Source organism: Spermophilus citellus, assembly GCF_964194105.1.
Source record: "Spermophilus citellus genome assembly, chromosome: 13".
Lineage (NCBI taxonomy): Eukaryota > Metazoa > Chordata > Mammalia > Rodentia > Sciuridae > Spermophilus > Spermophilus citellus.
The window spans coordinates 46,117,373-46,133,743 of NC_138193.1; the positions used below are offsets into that span (position 1 = coordinate 46,117,373).

The 16,371-nt window shown below is 36.1% G+C and overlaps 1 protein-coding gene across 8 annotated transcripts in view; it reads right to left on the bottom strand.

The window, feature by feature from the left end:
* Positions 1-3,386: 3,386 nt before the first annotated feature.
* The window catches only part of CTNNA2 (catenin alpha 2), a gene marked incomplete at its 5' end in the record, with an annotated part of 976,113 nt that continues 963,128 nt past the window's right edge, over positions 3,387-16,371 (bottom strand). For 7 of the 8 annotated variants that reach the window (XM_081264879.1, XM_081264878.1, XM_081264877.1 and 4 more), the window contains one exon: positions 3,387-4,423. In XM_081264879.1, coding sequence (XP_081121005.1) covers positions 4,136-4,423 — 288 coding nt within the window. In that variant the 3' untranslated portion in view covers positions 3,387-4,135. Of the gene's footprint in view, positions 4,424-7,264; positions 7,382-16,371 lie in introns of all 8 variants that reach the window. The other variant, XM_081264876.1, reaches the window with a different exon arrangement.

Below are 16,371 nucleotides of genomic sequence, written 5' to 3' on the forward strand. Positions count from 1 at the left end.
CACAATCATCATCACTATGTTGATATTATTTGCATTCTTTACTGGCTTCAATCCTGTAGACAAAGGTGAAAAAGAGATTTCCCCGGTTTCCAAAGAAACTCTCAGGAAGCAGAAAAACAGAATGAGTATCTTTTTTAAGGGAAAAGCTTCTCAAAAGAGTATTTTTACTGCTGTTTCCAAGAAGTTCAGATTTCTCAGAATTGACAATATGCTACTAAGAATACACTTTGTTGTTCTGGCCAATGGGTCAAAGTGGCATGTTAGTTGCTACTATGCCTTACTATGTGCTAACTAGTAAGGAAGCCTTCCTCCATCCCTCCATGATAAGTTTACTAGGTAGTGTGCTCAGCCCAGCACCAGGCTCAAAGAAGACCTTCCTTAAATATTTACTAGTGAATGAGTGCCTCTGTTAGCATTCTGAAAGCTTATGCAAGGGAGCAGACTAGTTACCAGTTATCTAATGATTCTATACTCAGTTTTTTAATCCATTCATCTACTGAAGGGCATCTAGGTTGATTCCACAGTTTAACTATTGTGAATTGTGCTGCTATAAACATTGATGTGGCTGCGTCCCTGTAGCATGCTGTTTTTAAGTCCTTTGAGTATAGACCAAGGAGAGGGATGGCTGGGTCAAATGGTGGTTCCATTTCCAGTTTTCCAAGGAATCGCCATACTGCTTTCCATATTGGCTACACCAATTTTCAGTCCCAACAGCAATTTATGAGTGTACCTTTCCCCCACATCCTCGCCAATACTTTCTGTTGTTTGTCTTCATAATAGCTGCCATTCTGACTGGAGTGAGATGATATCTCAGTGTAGTTTTGATTTGCATTTCTCTAATTGCTAGAGATAATGAACATTTTTTCATGTTTGTTGATTGATTGTGTATCCTCTTCTAAGAAGTGTCTGTTCAGCTCCTTGGCCCATTTGTTAATTGGGTTATTAGTTTGTTTGTTGATTTGGTTTTGGTGCTTAGCTTTTTGAGTTCTTTATATACCCTAGAGATTAAGTGCTGTATCTGATGTATGAGGGGTAAAAATTTGCTCACAGGATGTAGGCTCTCTATTCACCTCACAGATTGTTTCTTTTGCGAGAAGAAACTTTTTAGTTTGATTCCATCTCATTTATTGATTCTTGTGCTATAGGAGTCTTATTATGGAAGTTGGGGCCTAATCCCACATGTTGAAGATTAGGGCCTACTTTTTCTTCTATTAGACATAGAGTCTCTGGTTTAATTCCTAGGTCCTTGATCCACTTTGAGTTGAGTTTTATGCATGGTGAGAGATATACACAATGGAATATTACTCAGAAATAAAAGAGAATAAAATCATGGCATTTGCAGGTAAATGGATGGCATTGGAGAATATAATGCTAAGTGAAGTTAGCCAATCCCCCCAAAACCAAATGCCCAATGTTTTTTGATATAAGGAGGCTGATTCATCATGGGGTGGGGAGGTGGAGCATGGGAGGAATAGAAGAATTCTAGATAGGACAGAGCGGTGGGAATTAAACCAGAGGGGAAGGGAGAGGACAGGGGGTTATAGCAAGGATGGTGAAATGTGATGGACATCATTATCCAAAGTACATGTATGAAGACATGAATTGGTGTCAACCTTCTTTATATACAACCAGAGATATGAAAAACTGTGGTATATATGTGTAATAAGAATTCAAATGCAAAAAAAAAAAAACCCAAAGTACATGTATAAAGACATGAATTGGCTTGAACATACTTTATATACAAAGATATGAAAAATTGTGCTCTATATGAATAATAAGAATTATAATACATTTCATTATCATGTATTTAAAAAATAAAATCAATAAAAAAAGAAAAAAAAAGAATTGTAATGCATTCTGCTGTCATTTATTTTTTAAAAATTCTATTAAAAATTAAAAAGAAAAATAATGCTTAAGACCTTAAAAACTGAAAGAAATTTATCCAACTGTGATAACATTTGTGTTAATTGAGATATAACAGAACAATGAACTTCCAGTGTTTACTCTGTGCCAGGCAATGATTAAGATAAACATTTTATGAAAATTTACTCATATGTACTTTAAAAATCATAGTATGTACTGTTAAAAAGCACATGCTGGAGTAGGAACTTGAAGACAGACAGAGAAGACAGAATACCTGGATTAAAGCCCAGGACAATGGCCCAGTGCCCATAAACCTACACACTGTCATCAATAGGGTCTTGGGGGACATCTTTCTTCTTCAACTTCTAGTTTTTTTCCGACATTATGTTGTGATTCAAAATAATTATGTTAGTAAAATACATTTTTCCCTCCCCCCCCCAAAAAAATGATTCTATACTCAAAGTCAGGTGGCTCTTCCATAAAAACCACCTCCCCATCTTAATGTAGGTTGCAGTAGTGATAGGCAGTAGTTTAAACAGACCATTTCCAAAGGAGATTTTGGACTAAGCTCTTCCCTTTCTTTTTTTCCTATTAAAAATATTTTTAGTTGTAGATGAACACAATATATTTTTATGTGGTGCTGAGGATGGAACCCAGTACCTCACACGTGCAAAGCAAGTACTCTACCACTGAGCTACAGTCCCAGCCCCAAGCTCCTCCCTCCTTAGGCGTCCTTGATTTCCCCATGTGTTATCACATTGCTAAGAAATGCATGTGTGTTTTACCAGGAACCTTCTGGAGACAGATAATATTGGATAACTTGTAGGAATCATTCTAATGAGGAGTTCCAGTTATTCAAGAGAATCATTGGGTGCTTTCCCCCACTTTTCAGTCTATAGCTGAAAAATACCATATGCTGTCTTAGTTATAGGACAGAGGCTCTGTTTTCCCAATTGAGAGAAAAAAAATTCTAAGTGAATAAAATTTTGAAATTAATGGGCTTCTCTTTTTTAAAAACTGGATTATCATTCTCTCTGAGAACATATTAAGTTTTTCAATTTTAGCCCAGGGCCAAGCATGGCCCAGAAAAGTCTTAATATAAGAATTTCTTATTTTAGATTCCATTTGAAATTGAATGAAAAACAAATGGGAAAACAAACCACAAAGTAAAACAAAAGAAATTTTTAGACATTAAAAATGACCGAATGATTTATATTTCACCTATTTTACCCCTCGTATGTAAAAGAAAATCAAAACAAAAAGCATTTAAAATCCATTTTTTAAGGATTCTCTTAATCTTTTATTAAGTACACATTTTAAAAAAAAAAGAAGACATTCTTCGGATATCAAGATTAAATGTGTTTATTTTGAGTTAGTGAATACAATGGTATATTAGATACCAGCACTCCAAGCTACACCTATGTATTTGCCTCTAAACCTTCACACACTGTCAGTTTTTATTCCTCTAACATTCCACCACTGGGCCTTCTATTTCTAGCAAAATCATAGTTCGTATTTTAAAAAAGAAAGAAAGAAAGAAAGAAAGATCAGTCACCATATTGTGCTTCCAGTGCCCCCAGAAGGATTTTAATTATCTCAAATAAATGTTTATCATTTTTAGTAAAGGGGAAAAAATGATAACATGAGCACTAGTAATGGCACTATCAGAAGAGAAAGAACAGAATACAGATTAAAAGAAGCATTTTAGGCTGGACTAGTTTCTCCTCAGTTAAAAAAATCCACATAAGATCATGGGTATGACGTCAAAGTTCAATTGTTCAATTTTGTGGGCCACACACTTAAGCGTATTGGCTAGTACATGTTTGCACTGAAACAGAAGCAATACAAGTTTTATGTTCTACCATTACACTTCCAGGTTTTTCACTTATGAATATACCTGCCAACCTAATGATTCTTGCATGCATTAGAGTTTGCTTTTGTAGAGTTAAGTTTATTTTTTCCCCATCCCTCCCACTCCCGTAAACATTGCAATTTGAACTCTTTGTCCAACTTTTAAGAGAATGTTACAAAGGACAGCTCTGTGCCACCTCAGGACAGGAATCCCCCTGTCCCCTCCTCCCCAGGCTACAGATGGATCAGTAGTATTGATCACATCTCATCTTACATGCAAACAGACACTGCTCTCTTAATTTCCCCATGCCAGAGGCATACGAGTTGGCAGGTATGCATACAAAAATGGAATTAAAATGAAAAAGAAAGGAAAAAGAAAACTAAAAAGAAAGGAAAATCTTTCTGGTTAAAGCCAATCGTCCTAGAAGGAATCCATTGCTTTGAATTCACTTAAAGCCTGCACAGGTGAAATATGTTTCTTTTGAGAACCTCTCCTAACCCGGGTCTGGAATTCTTCAGGCTTTTCTCTCTTCACAAGGGGCTTCTTCTCTGGAGCCTTCATCTTCCAAGATACAACGGGTGAGTTGACAGCTGCTGTCCCATAGACCTTCTGGTATTTGGTTGAGGCCACATAGGATGCTTTGACCGTAAGGACAACAGCATTCATCAGGTTTTTAGCTGCCTGGATAAGCGACGTAGCACTGTCCAGCTAGAGTAGGAAAAGAATAAGACATACCTTGGTTAATCGAGGCCCCCAATTCACAAGAAGGTGGTGCAGTTTCACAAAACAATGTTTTGCTTGTTCAAGCAAACAGTATTGCTGAAAATAAGCAAATTCTTACAAGAGAAAGTGAACAGACTATAAATCAGCCACCTGTCTTCTCCTATATCTGATCTCAAAGTAAACAAACATAAAAAGTTTCTCTATGATACCTAACTTTCTAAAATCTCAATACCGCTAAAGACAAACCCTTCTTCTTAGCATATACAAATTCCAAAGTAACATAAGTTGTTCCAAAGAGCGATATATTATATTAGGCTCATTAGTAATAGTGACAGTTACCCAATATTTGAAAAGCATTTGCTAGGCATTGAGGAATAAAAAGTCATAAAGGGTTACATTTCAATGATATGACCCTACTTCTGTATCTTCCTACCTAGCTATGACTATTTCTACATCCTGAGCTTGGGTTTGGTGAGGATGAAAGGAGCTAAGCCCAGGAAGAATCCCAGAGTGGTTTGGCTTTTTTAAAATTGAGCTTGTATTATCCACTTAACTATTTCTAGGTCATGAAAATATCTTCTATAATAATATCAATAACTACATCAGAATCTTATAGGTTTAGCCAGCATTCAGCAAGATCCCCATATCCCCATGTTAATACGTGCCAAACACTGTTCTCAGAATTTTTCAAGTATTTCCCTATTTAACTTTCACAACAACTCTATGAAGAAGGAGGTATTATTATCATTGCTTTTTTTTTTAATGAGAGATTGTCCAGTAACTTGCAGAAGTTTACATAGCTTAAGTAGCAAAGTACTTGAAGACTAAACTACTAGTCCACACTGTCACTATACTGGGTTGGAGAGATTTTTAAAATTCTCTGACAGCCAGGCTTGATGGCACATGCCTTTAATCCCAGAGACTTGGGAGGCTAAGACAGGGGGGAATGCAAATTCAAAGCCAGCCTCAGCAACTTAGCAAGGTCCTAAGCAGCTTAGCAAGACCCTGTCTCAAAATAAAAATTAAGAAGTCTGGGGATGTAGCTCAGTGGTAAACCACCCCTGGGTTCAGTTCCCATAACAAATAAATAAAGAAGCAAGCAAGCAATGACAAGTCCCAATCTGCAAATAAGTTTAGAGACCCAACACCAGACCAGGGATGTTTAGATTCCTTCTTTCCTGCACTTTACTAGTTAGAGTGCTACATAGTGTGTATCAGGCCATTCAGTGTCTGTCTCATGCTTCTTTCAGTCTCACTGCCTGAACCAGACATTGTTCAAACTCCCTTTCCTCCAGGATTCTACATGTGATCTAGTGAAAGAAAAGGTGGAATGCAAGTCTTACTCCAATCTCATTTGATCATTCATCAAACTTCTTATAATATCAAATAAGGAAAGGTATCCTTTACAGTTAAAAAAAATGCTTGCTATATAACCTGTAAATCATGGGCTATAAGTGCATTAAAGAATGGGAAAATGAGGCACAGAACCTTCTGAGGGCTGGGTGATTAGTAGTGTTTAAGCTGAGAGGCACTAAACCCTGTGGCTCCCCCACTGATGTGAATGACATTCACTTTAACTTCCTATCATTTCTTGTGAGAAAAAAATGTGTTCCATGCAGTGACTGGGGTCAAAAGAAGTTGAATCCAACGCCACTCTGGCTTTTCTTTGTTCCATTTTCTTTATTAAAGCTTTTTTAAGAAAAAAAAAAGTTGAACTGGGTTAAAAATATTATGGTAATCAAATGAGCTCAATTCTTCCAGCACCAAAAATGTTCATAGAGTCTGATCACTGGGAAAATAATGGAAGATGCTTTGTACATATGAACCCTTTGTAATACCAAAGAAGGAATGTTTATGATTAAAAACATTAAAGGTCAGTACTATATCGACCCTACATAATATAGAGAAGCAAAGATACTTCCAGAACCACAATTCACTGACATATAATTGACTCCTTTAACCAAATGCTTACAGACCATTGTACAAGGTGCACATATACCCAAATAACTTTTTAACCCGTGATGTTTCATTTATACAGCCTAATTTTCTAGAGTTAGCTTAAAAAGCAAATCCTAGATTATTCATGTTAACAGGAGAGGCCAAACATGGATTTAGTGCAGTGGTTCTCAAGGGAGAGCACTAAGCCAGCAGTATCAGTATCGCCTGGGAACTGGTAGAATTTTTCAGGCCCAATCCAAAGCTTACTGAATCAAAGACTTACATATTTGTTTTAACTAGCCATCCAGGGGATTCTGATAACATGCCAAAGTTTGAAAACCACTGGATTAATGAAACCCAAAGACAATCTGAAGGCTTATTTTATCCAATGATTTTAGGACTTCCACCATTTATTTACTAGCTTGTCACATCAGAGCTAGTTATCTATCTGAATTTCACTGTTTCATCTTTCTCATTCAACCCCCAGGTAGAAGTATAAATAATGAAGGGCAAAGATGAGACAGGAAAATGTTGGGACAATCAGGAGCACGTCAGTCATGAATGCGGTAGAAGCAACAAGAGAACCCCACTCTACCCCCCACCCCATACCTCTCTGATCCAAATGATAGTTTCCCGAAAGTCTGTCAGGTTTCAAAAAGGAGTAACATTCATTCATAAAGTTAGTCCAATCTATTCTGTGCTATGGGTAAAGAGGGTAAAAAGATATGTCAGAGAGAGTTTGGTTGATTTATTTTGTGGTAATTGAATTAGTAGAAATAGAATAGGACAAGATATGTCTATTATATTATTAAATGATTCTGGAGAGTGAGTCTTGGGAGAATTGAGCAGATCCAAAGAGATGGATACAAGTAATCTGGAGATTTTTACCACAGATTCCATTTTCAGATAGATGGTGTCTAATTCTGCAGCAAAAAAATGAGAGCCTGTCTCTTCTCCAGAACCCATGTGCTCTCCCAGCCTGATGCAGGAATCCTGTGAATAAACCTAATACATGGGTTGAGAGTGAGATAGCTCTCCACTATAAAGCCAGTGACTTCATACAAGCTACCTGCTAATGTAGATCTTGAGTTTGGGGAAAGGTAAAATGAGGAGGTGAGGGAACCCAGCCAACTAGAACAAAATCGCACAGACAATATGATCAGTCTAAGATTATTAATACAAAATGTGACATTTTAAAGTGGTGAATTCCAAAAACATAAACTTTACCCTTTGCTACTATACTCACTTTTGTAATTTAGGTAACTCTAAAGCATAATGAGTTATTTTATTTTTAAAATGGTTTTCTTTATGTTTGTCCAAAATGGTACCAAGACCTGGTTTTCAATTGGTTTAGTTTTTACTAAACTTCACTTCCCCAAACGAGACATGAGAAAGAGCAAAGTTATATGGCAAAAAAATTTCATACAAGGTTTAGGAACCCCTGTTTATTATTAGCATTCTATTTGGTAATTTATACTATAACAGTGGCATTTTCAAACAAGATATGCAAATGAAGTTTTAATAATAACAAAAATTGAGCACCTACTAGGTGCCTTAATTCTTTTAATTAAATTTTGCAATTAAATTTTCCAAATCCTTAAAGTAGGTATTATTACCCTCATTTTACAGGTGAAGAAATTGAAGCTTCTGTAATGTGAACTTGCTCCTTTAGTAATATATAGTTGGGATTAGGAAAAAAACACACCTCTCTCCAAAGCTCAGCATCTGAACCTACTATATAGCATCAATCCTTCAAAATATTATTTAATTTCTGGGCTGTTATTTTTCAGTTACTATCTATAATTAGCCCACCTGGAGAACTGTCCTTAAACCTATCAACATCCTGTTAACCTCATGACTTAATTTCATGAGTATATCTATCTCACCTGGTCTGGACCAACTCCTCAAGTTTTCTTTCTTTCATTCAACCTCAGAAAACACCCCTGGGAGGCAGGGATATAACTCATTTGGTAGAGTACTTGCCTCATATGCACAAGGCCCTGGGTTCAATCCCCAGCACCAGAAAAAAAGAAAAGAAAAGAAAAGACAGAAAGAAACACTCTTGGGATTGGTAATAGTATAATCCCAGTTGGGACTTAGAGGACTCATGGTTTGCTCAAGGTCACACTGCAATAAGTGATAAAGCCAACATTTAAATTCAGAAAGTCTATCCAGAGCCCATGCTCTAACAATTACATCACACAGCTTCCAAAAAGCATGCTTTGAAGGAGAATCCTCTATCCAAACATCTTTTGGGCTGTTCTAGCCTAACTGTGCCTTTTCCATCCCATAGGTGTCTGCTGTCCCTTGCCATAGAAATTAGAATTCTCCTAATTCTGTCACTATTCTTTTAAAATATCAAAGTACTATTTTTAAAAAGGCAACAGATGTTTCCTCACATCTTGTTCTATTACAGTCCATGAAAAGCAAATAAGGGTGGGAGAGCTCTTTCTATAAGGCATTTTTTTTTCTTACCTCTATTCTCACTCTTCTTAACCCCATTCAACTTCTAATACAAAGTCAGATTTCTCTTTTCCACATCATTCTTTTTTTTTTAATGAATGGAAAGACTAGAAGGAAGAACTTTCTGAACTCTGGCTTTTCTTGTCATTTAATCAATACTTATGTCGCCTAATTCCTTTATCACTTCAAAGCTGAAGACCACCAAATGTGTTTGAAATGACTGTCTTGACACTTGCATAATCATCTGGATATTCCTGAAAACTCATGTCATAGGTTACATGCTATTTCCTTAAAGGTGGACTTACATTGCAACACCAATTCAGTTGCAACAGAAACAGAATATGAGTGAATAGCTTAATCATAATCTTTCAGAAGTGCAAACACATCTCTTGAAACGCTGAATTCTCATTAGCCCCTTTTCATCCAGCCTACCCCTTTGTCTTTCTACCTTGACATTTCTCCATCTCCAAGTATTTCTTCAGACACCTACTGAATCTCTATTTTGTGCCATCCACTGCTCGTAAGTGCTGGGTATACACACATAAATCCATACAGGTGCAGAACTATAAGAGCTCACAGTGCAAAGACAAAAGAAATCATGTAAACTAAAAAGTATAACACTCTGCAATAAGTTTTGTAATATGATGTGAGGTGTCCAAGGAACAAAAGAAACAGTAAATCTATTCTGATTCAGGTAGGGATAGGACAGGGTAAATAAGCTTCATAGTGGGCATGCTATCTAGACTCTGTTTTTATAAAGAGAGATATCTACTTATCAGAGAGAACAATGACCTTTGCTTTTTTTTGGGGGGGGGGGAGAGCTAATAAAATTTTAAAGAAATATTAAGTCTACTTCCCCCCCTAGGTAAAAATCTAAAAAATAAATTTACTGAAACTATTATTATATAAGACTTTCAAGATAAAAATCAATATCCTTTTAATAATCTAAGACATGACAACATCAAGAAATAACTTATTTGAAAAGAAAGTAGCCTTGACTATCTAGGGAGTAGCTAAGCAATTAAGAATTCTTTATCCTTTATGATAATGGGGAACACTTCCTTGGCAAATCAGCAACTGATAGATTTAGCAGTTTAGACTTGACAGTTTGATTCATTAAAAAAAAAAAAAAAAGCACAATAGCCAAAACAAACTAGCAAGGTCAAAAAATGCAAAACTAATGTGAAAGGCTAGAGCACACACTGAATTAACTGAATCTAACACAGTAAATGTCTTAAGATGTTAGTTTGTAAAGGCCAGGCTCACCATTACAGAAGAGAGTTAGAACTGCACTGTGCATTCTGTATTCATCTATTTATGTACACATGTAGAGATGGGTCCATTTTCAGATTGTATATCTTCTCAAAAAAAAAAAAAGAAAAGAAAAGAAACTGTTTGCTTCCAAAAATTAATGAAACATAAATGGCAGTTCATGGAAATCCAAAGTAAAATCAATTTATTACTAGATTTAAAATAATGTAAATGTCATGGGACTACAGGCTAAATTAAACAGAATAAGCCAAATCCAAATGAAAGGTGTTTGTGAAATATAAATACTAAGGAAATATGCCTTGATTACTTCAAAATGCATAGAAATTCCTGGGTCAGGATTTTTGTTTTCATTATCTCAAGTCACTGCTTGTAGCACCTACTGCTAAAATAGTTCCCCCAATATGGGTAAACTCCATTTTAGCCACTTTGCAATATCTTTAATGGGAATGACATGGTTTTAATATATTAAAACAAGAAGTATTTTAATGGGGCTAGCCTACACATTTCAGGGAAGGAAGTTGTGATGAAAGAATTGACAATAAACTGAAAGCAAACACAATGAGAAAACTGGAATCTTTCCAATGGAGCTGGCCATTTATTTATATCTAAACTATCATTTCCCCAAAAGCAGTCACAAATTGCTTGTGGGGGGGGGGGGGAGAAGATTTTGCTACAAGTCAGTTTTGCTGTTAATGAATGGAAGGCTAGAAACCTAGAACACTGGAGCCTATTATCCGCCAAGAGGAACATTTCATGTTTAAAAAATCCATGAGACTTTGAAGAGGTATTTGATCTCCTTAGAAACTGTGATACATTTGAAATACCTTGAAATATCTGCCTACTTTTTTCCAGAGTTCATATCAATAACACTTTTTAAAAACTCTACCATGTCCTGGGCAATAAATAACTCAAGCAAACAAAGACATGGTGAAAAGGTCTAGCCTAATCGTATCTTTCTCCACTTAAGTCGTCTCAGGATGTTTATACACTCGCAAAAAAAAAAAAAAAAAAAAAAAAAAAAAAAAAAGACATTTCTTTTATAGCAAGCCCTCATTTCAGAGCTCTGCTCCAGTCATTCTTCCTCCTCAAATATCAACAATGAAGTAAGCTAGCAAAGCTTGCTTCCTCCCTCTTAAGACAGGGACAGTGGCGAACACAGGGCAGCAATTTACCACTCACCCTTATAGTATCCATGGCAGACACTATTAATCAATCATGGCACTTGGCTCTCTTAGAATCCGCTAAGCGGCACAGGAAAGGAAACATACTTACCTCCCTCCTCCAAGAGGTTACATTTTGACAGAATTGTCAAATTTAAACTCCATATATAGTTTATAGCACAGATACATCATCCATTGCACTTTATGTTTACATTGTTTAATACTTTTTGTTTTTATTATACATATATATTTATCAGGATATGGACAAAGATTTCTAGCTAAACAACACTGCATTAACTCTTTTGCTCTCACAACTAATTTTGTGGGATAGATTGTGCATTTTTGTATTGACCATATCATGTGTTGGCAATTCATGAAATCATTAGTGAGAGGATCTAATCATTAAGTGCAAAGCATTTTAATGGATGATCTAAAAATTGGGCATTAAAAATTAACTGCATACATTAACAAGTATAATATCTGAGGTAAAAATGACCATCACAGCTTTGATATACTTATTATTAGAAAAATGCATTAAAACAATTAATAATCACAGCATATACTGTGATATCTAACATACCGATATCTAACTGATCTGATATCTAACTGATCTGATATCTAATGTATCTGAAAAGTTACTGAATCCTAAAGGCATTCCTATTTGATTACTTGGGTCTTGAAAATTAAGTATTTTACAGTTTTAAGGAGTAGATCATGATATAAACGAGAGGTCTGTTATTTTTCTGCAGGGCTTCTTTGAGTGGTGCCAGAGAGGCAGCTGGTAGAAGGCCAATTGTTAGGAAATCTGTACGTAATGGCTCAAGATTAAATTGGCAAAGACCTTAGCAGAAAGGCACTGCAATCTCAGGCTAAGAAAAAAATCCCCAGGGTCTTGCTGAGAAATTTACCAATTGGTTCTCAGGTAACTTTCTCAACTGGACATATTTGTGTCTTCCTTTTCAATTCCTTTAGGTAGATAGTAGCACTTCATAGTCGCCCAGTCCACTGATTAACTATCTTCATTTGCATTTTTTCAATTATAAGTAAGTAAACCTTGGGGACTCCCATGAAGGCTTAATTACAGTCAACAAATTTCCTAAATATGGCTGAGAGCCATGTTTCCCTACTATTAAAAGCTAAACAGTTTTTGCTGAACCCCAAACTAGACATTTTTTTTTGCTAAACTTGGGATCTCAAAGAGATGTAGGAGTATTGAGGTAGGCTGGCTCTTGGAAAGTGTTGAACAGGAATGCCTGATCATCTAGGAAATCCTTCACCTCTTTTTTTTTTTCTGGATTTCTTCCTTTCTTTTAGGTTCTTTATTTTCCCACAATTCAGGATCTACTGGCCTAGAGATCTTCTCTAAATTTTTTTTCTTACATATAACAAAAGAACCATGAGGAGGTAGCAGAATACAACAGTCACTAATATGGCGGTATGTAAAAATGTGGATGTGTAACCGATGTGATTCTGCAATCTGTATTTGGGGTAAAAATAGGAGTTCATAACCCACTTGATTCCAATGTATGAAATATGATATGTCAAGAGCTTTGTAATGTTGTGAACCAATAAAAAAAAAAAAGAACCATGAGGAAATAAATTCATCAGAGGAAGAAATGCCAGTTGATTTGCAGATTACCCACTATAAATAGATCTTGCTGGGCTTCTATGTCACATCAGCACACCGTGCATTAATTGATCATGTCATCTCTGATCATGGCCCATTATGTGTCGTTACAACATTTACATATCATAACAACTCTTCAAGGAGCTAAGGCTCCTTTTTGACGTCCCTATAGTAGAGCATCACTACTATTGATCCCTTTATTCCCACCATTATCTCTCCCCAATTAGCAGCATCATGACCAGGAGCCAACGTTAAGAGGAACCCTTGTCTAAAAACGAAGAGAAACTCAGTCTTGACAAAATGGATCAAAGGTCCATGGACACCTCACTATCAGAAGTGCCTAACTTTGTATGAACATAGTGTCTGCCTGCTGATAAGTGCTGAAAGCTATTTAACAATTTGGCATGCAAAGCATATGACTCAGAGGAGTATAGACTACTGGAATCCAGGACAATCAGTTTGTGACGGTTAGCAGAGGACTATGCCTTGCAAATGAGCTTGATTTGATTTGGAAGTATTCTTCATTTCTTCACTTCTTTTCATATACAACCACTAGGAACTGTGTCATAATATGGCACTATTTATATGTTGGGAAAGTAAATTGCCATCCTTGCCAGGCCCCACTCTTCATCAGGTATATGGAAAAAGGTAGCCAAAGCTTCTGCTGCTACCAGGTCTTGGGTGAAGAGAGTAAGGAAGGGTGGCAGAGATCCATCCCCAGTGAGTGAGTGCAGCCTCTCAGGACCTCAGTCTCTTCTTTCTGCATGTGCTCACATCTCCTCAGGAAATACAATTCTTATAATCATGCTATACTTCCTGCCTTCTGCTGCCCCTCGATTTTTGTCCTTTCTTCTCTCCTAGCAATGAAAGCCTAGACTATCACTCCAAGCCTGAGTTCAAGTTCCGATTAGACTGATCACTAACAACTTGATCTTGAATAAGCTCCTCAACCTTGTTCGGCCTCAAATTTATCATTAAAATGAAAATAGCCCTTCCTAGGATCAAATGCTAAATGAGATAATGTCCTTAAAGCTGAGTGCCTTCCCCATCGTATAAGTAAGCCCCGTTAATGAATCTTGGCTTTTAGTATTACTGTGATCTACCTTTCCTCAAATCACCATTTGTGTCTTTTAAATTTTGTTTTATTTGTTCACAAAATGGGGTTCCCTAGTCTTGCTTTTTTAACCCTTAAATCTACTTGCTACCAAATAGATGAAAAATTCATAAATTTTTCATCTTTCATTCAAACTGAAAACACTGCATCTAGTATCTTCCGTCTCCAGCTAAGACTAATCTCATCTCAACCTCTGAAACCACCAATAGAATTTCAGTTGTCGAAGCTTATGGATTCTTTAGCATTACTTGAATATCTCAAACATAAACCCCCTCTAAGAACTATAAGACAACTATTCTTGCTGACCCCTTTTCCTACTGTGCACACGTTTATTAACCAAATAACAACGTAGCAAGGGGCAGGTTTTAAGAATATGCCTTTCAAAAGTTTTTTAGATCCAAGATGATTAAAAGTAAAAACCAAAGGAAGGGCATTGCCTGGGCTCAGGTTTGTAAAAGTCGGGAAACAGCAAGTAGGATAGGCATCACAAAAACCAACGGGCATCCATAAGACAACCAGTACTCATCAATGATCTAAGCCCCTTCCAGAGCCAGTGAAGCAAGGGTGATTAATGGGTGTCACACTCACTGCCACTTCATTGGAACCCTTATCAGACCTGCCTGATCAATCATAGTCTTCTTTTCTACTGGTCCTGGACATGGTCTCAGAATTCACTCAACATACAGCCCAATCAAACACTAGCAATTGAGGAGAGTCAGCAATTAAGACAAAACCATTTACCATACTCTCCATGGCCCTTCCAAGTATACATGGAGGACTGCACAGAAGACTTTGAATAAGTAGCTCTCCTTATTCATGGTTTGCTTCATTTTTAAAAAAAATATTTGTTTAATTAGTTATAAATTACAATAGAATGCATTTATGCACTTTAATATACATAGATGGGGTATAATTTCTCATTTTTCTGATTGTATAAGTTATAGAATCATATCAGTCATGCAGTGGTATATGTACATAAGGTAATAATGTCTGTTTCATTCTATTATCTTTCCTATGCCCATATCGTCTCCTCTCCCCTCCCATCACTCCCCTCTACCTAATCTAAGGTAACTCTATTCTTCCCTAGGTCCCTCTATTGTGAATTATCATCTATATATCAGAGAAAACATTTAGCCTTTGGCTTTTTAGGATTGGTTTATTTTGCTTAGCATGAGATTCTCCAACTCCATCCATTTACCAGCAAATGCCATAATTTCATTCTTCTTTAAAAACTGAATATATATTGAATATATATACTACATTTTTTTATCCATTCATCTACTGAAGGACATCTGGGTTTGTTCCATAGTTTAGCTATTGTGAATTGAGTTGCTATAAACATGGTTTTGTTTTTCATAGGTTCAATTACCCATATTCAATCTCAGTCTGAAAATATTACATAGAAAACTCCAAAAATAAACTATACTTAAGTTTTAAACTGCACACTGTTCTGAACAGCATGCTGAAATCTTCTCTGTCTTGCCCAGGACAAGAGTCAAACCATTTTCCAGTCTAACTACACATCAGACACTTTAGTAGCCAAGGGTTCTCAGTATAATACACAGGGTTCCATGTGGTCTGTTGTTTCAGGATCCACTGGGGGTCTTGGAATGTAACACTGTGTTTAAAGGGGGGCTGCTGTAGTACATTAATATTGCTTTTTTCCTCCAATATTATAATTTTCTTACACAATTCAAGACTAATTATCTCTTAAATATAATGCAGAAAACTAAAGTGAAATGTTAGACACATACATAGCTATATAAAATAATTCACTACATTAACCCAAAAATTTGAACTCTTCTATCATTATAGAAATGAGAATTAAGACAAGAAGAAATGGTATCATTATTCAAGTGCTCATAAGAGGTCTTCAATATAATGCATGTTTAAAATCCAGTAATTTTAATTAAATTAGTTTTAAATTTGAGCAGTTGATCCATGGCTTTTATAATTAAACACATTTTTTTCGGTCTACTTTGAAACATTTTTTGAGTAGACACAGAATAATACCCTCTAAATCATTTTTTTTTTCTTCCTGGTCACTGCTTTTTCCATTGTATGCTATAAACCCACTACCAATGTTAACACACATTCAAATCATTTTCAAGTGATCACTGTGTACAGTCACAGATTCAGGTACAGGTTTCCCACAACTCAATGAGATGTAACTATTAACTCTTTTAGTTAATTTCCATATAGATTCTATTTCAGGTGCTTGAAAGAGTTAGCTTCATAAAGATGACTTCTTAGCATTTGGAGAACAATTCAATTTCTGCATATATTTTCTTATTGACTCCTCTCAATCTTTCAGAGACAGCAAGAGCTCTGCACTCCACTCCTCCCCTGGATCTACTTC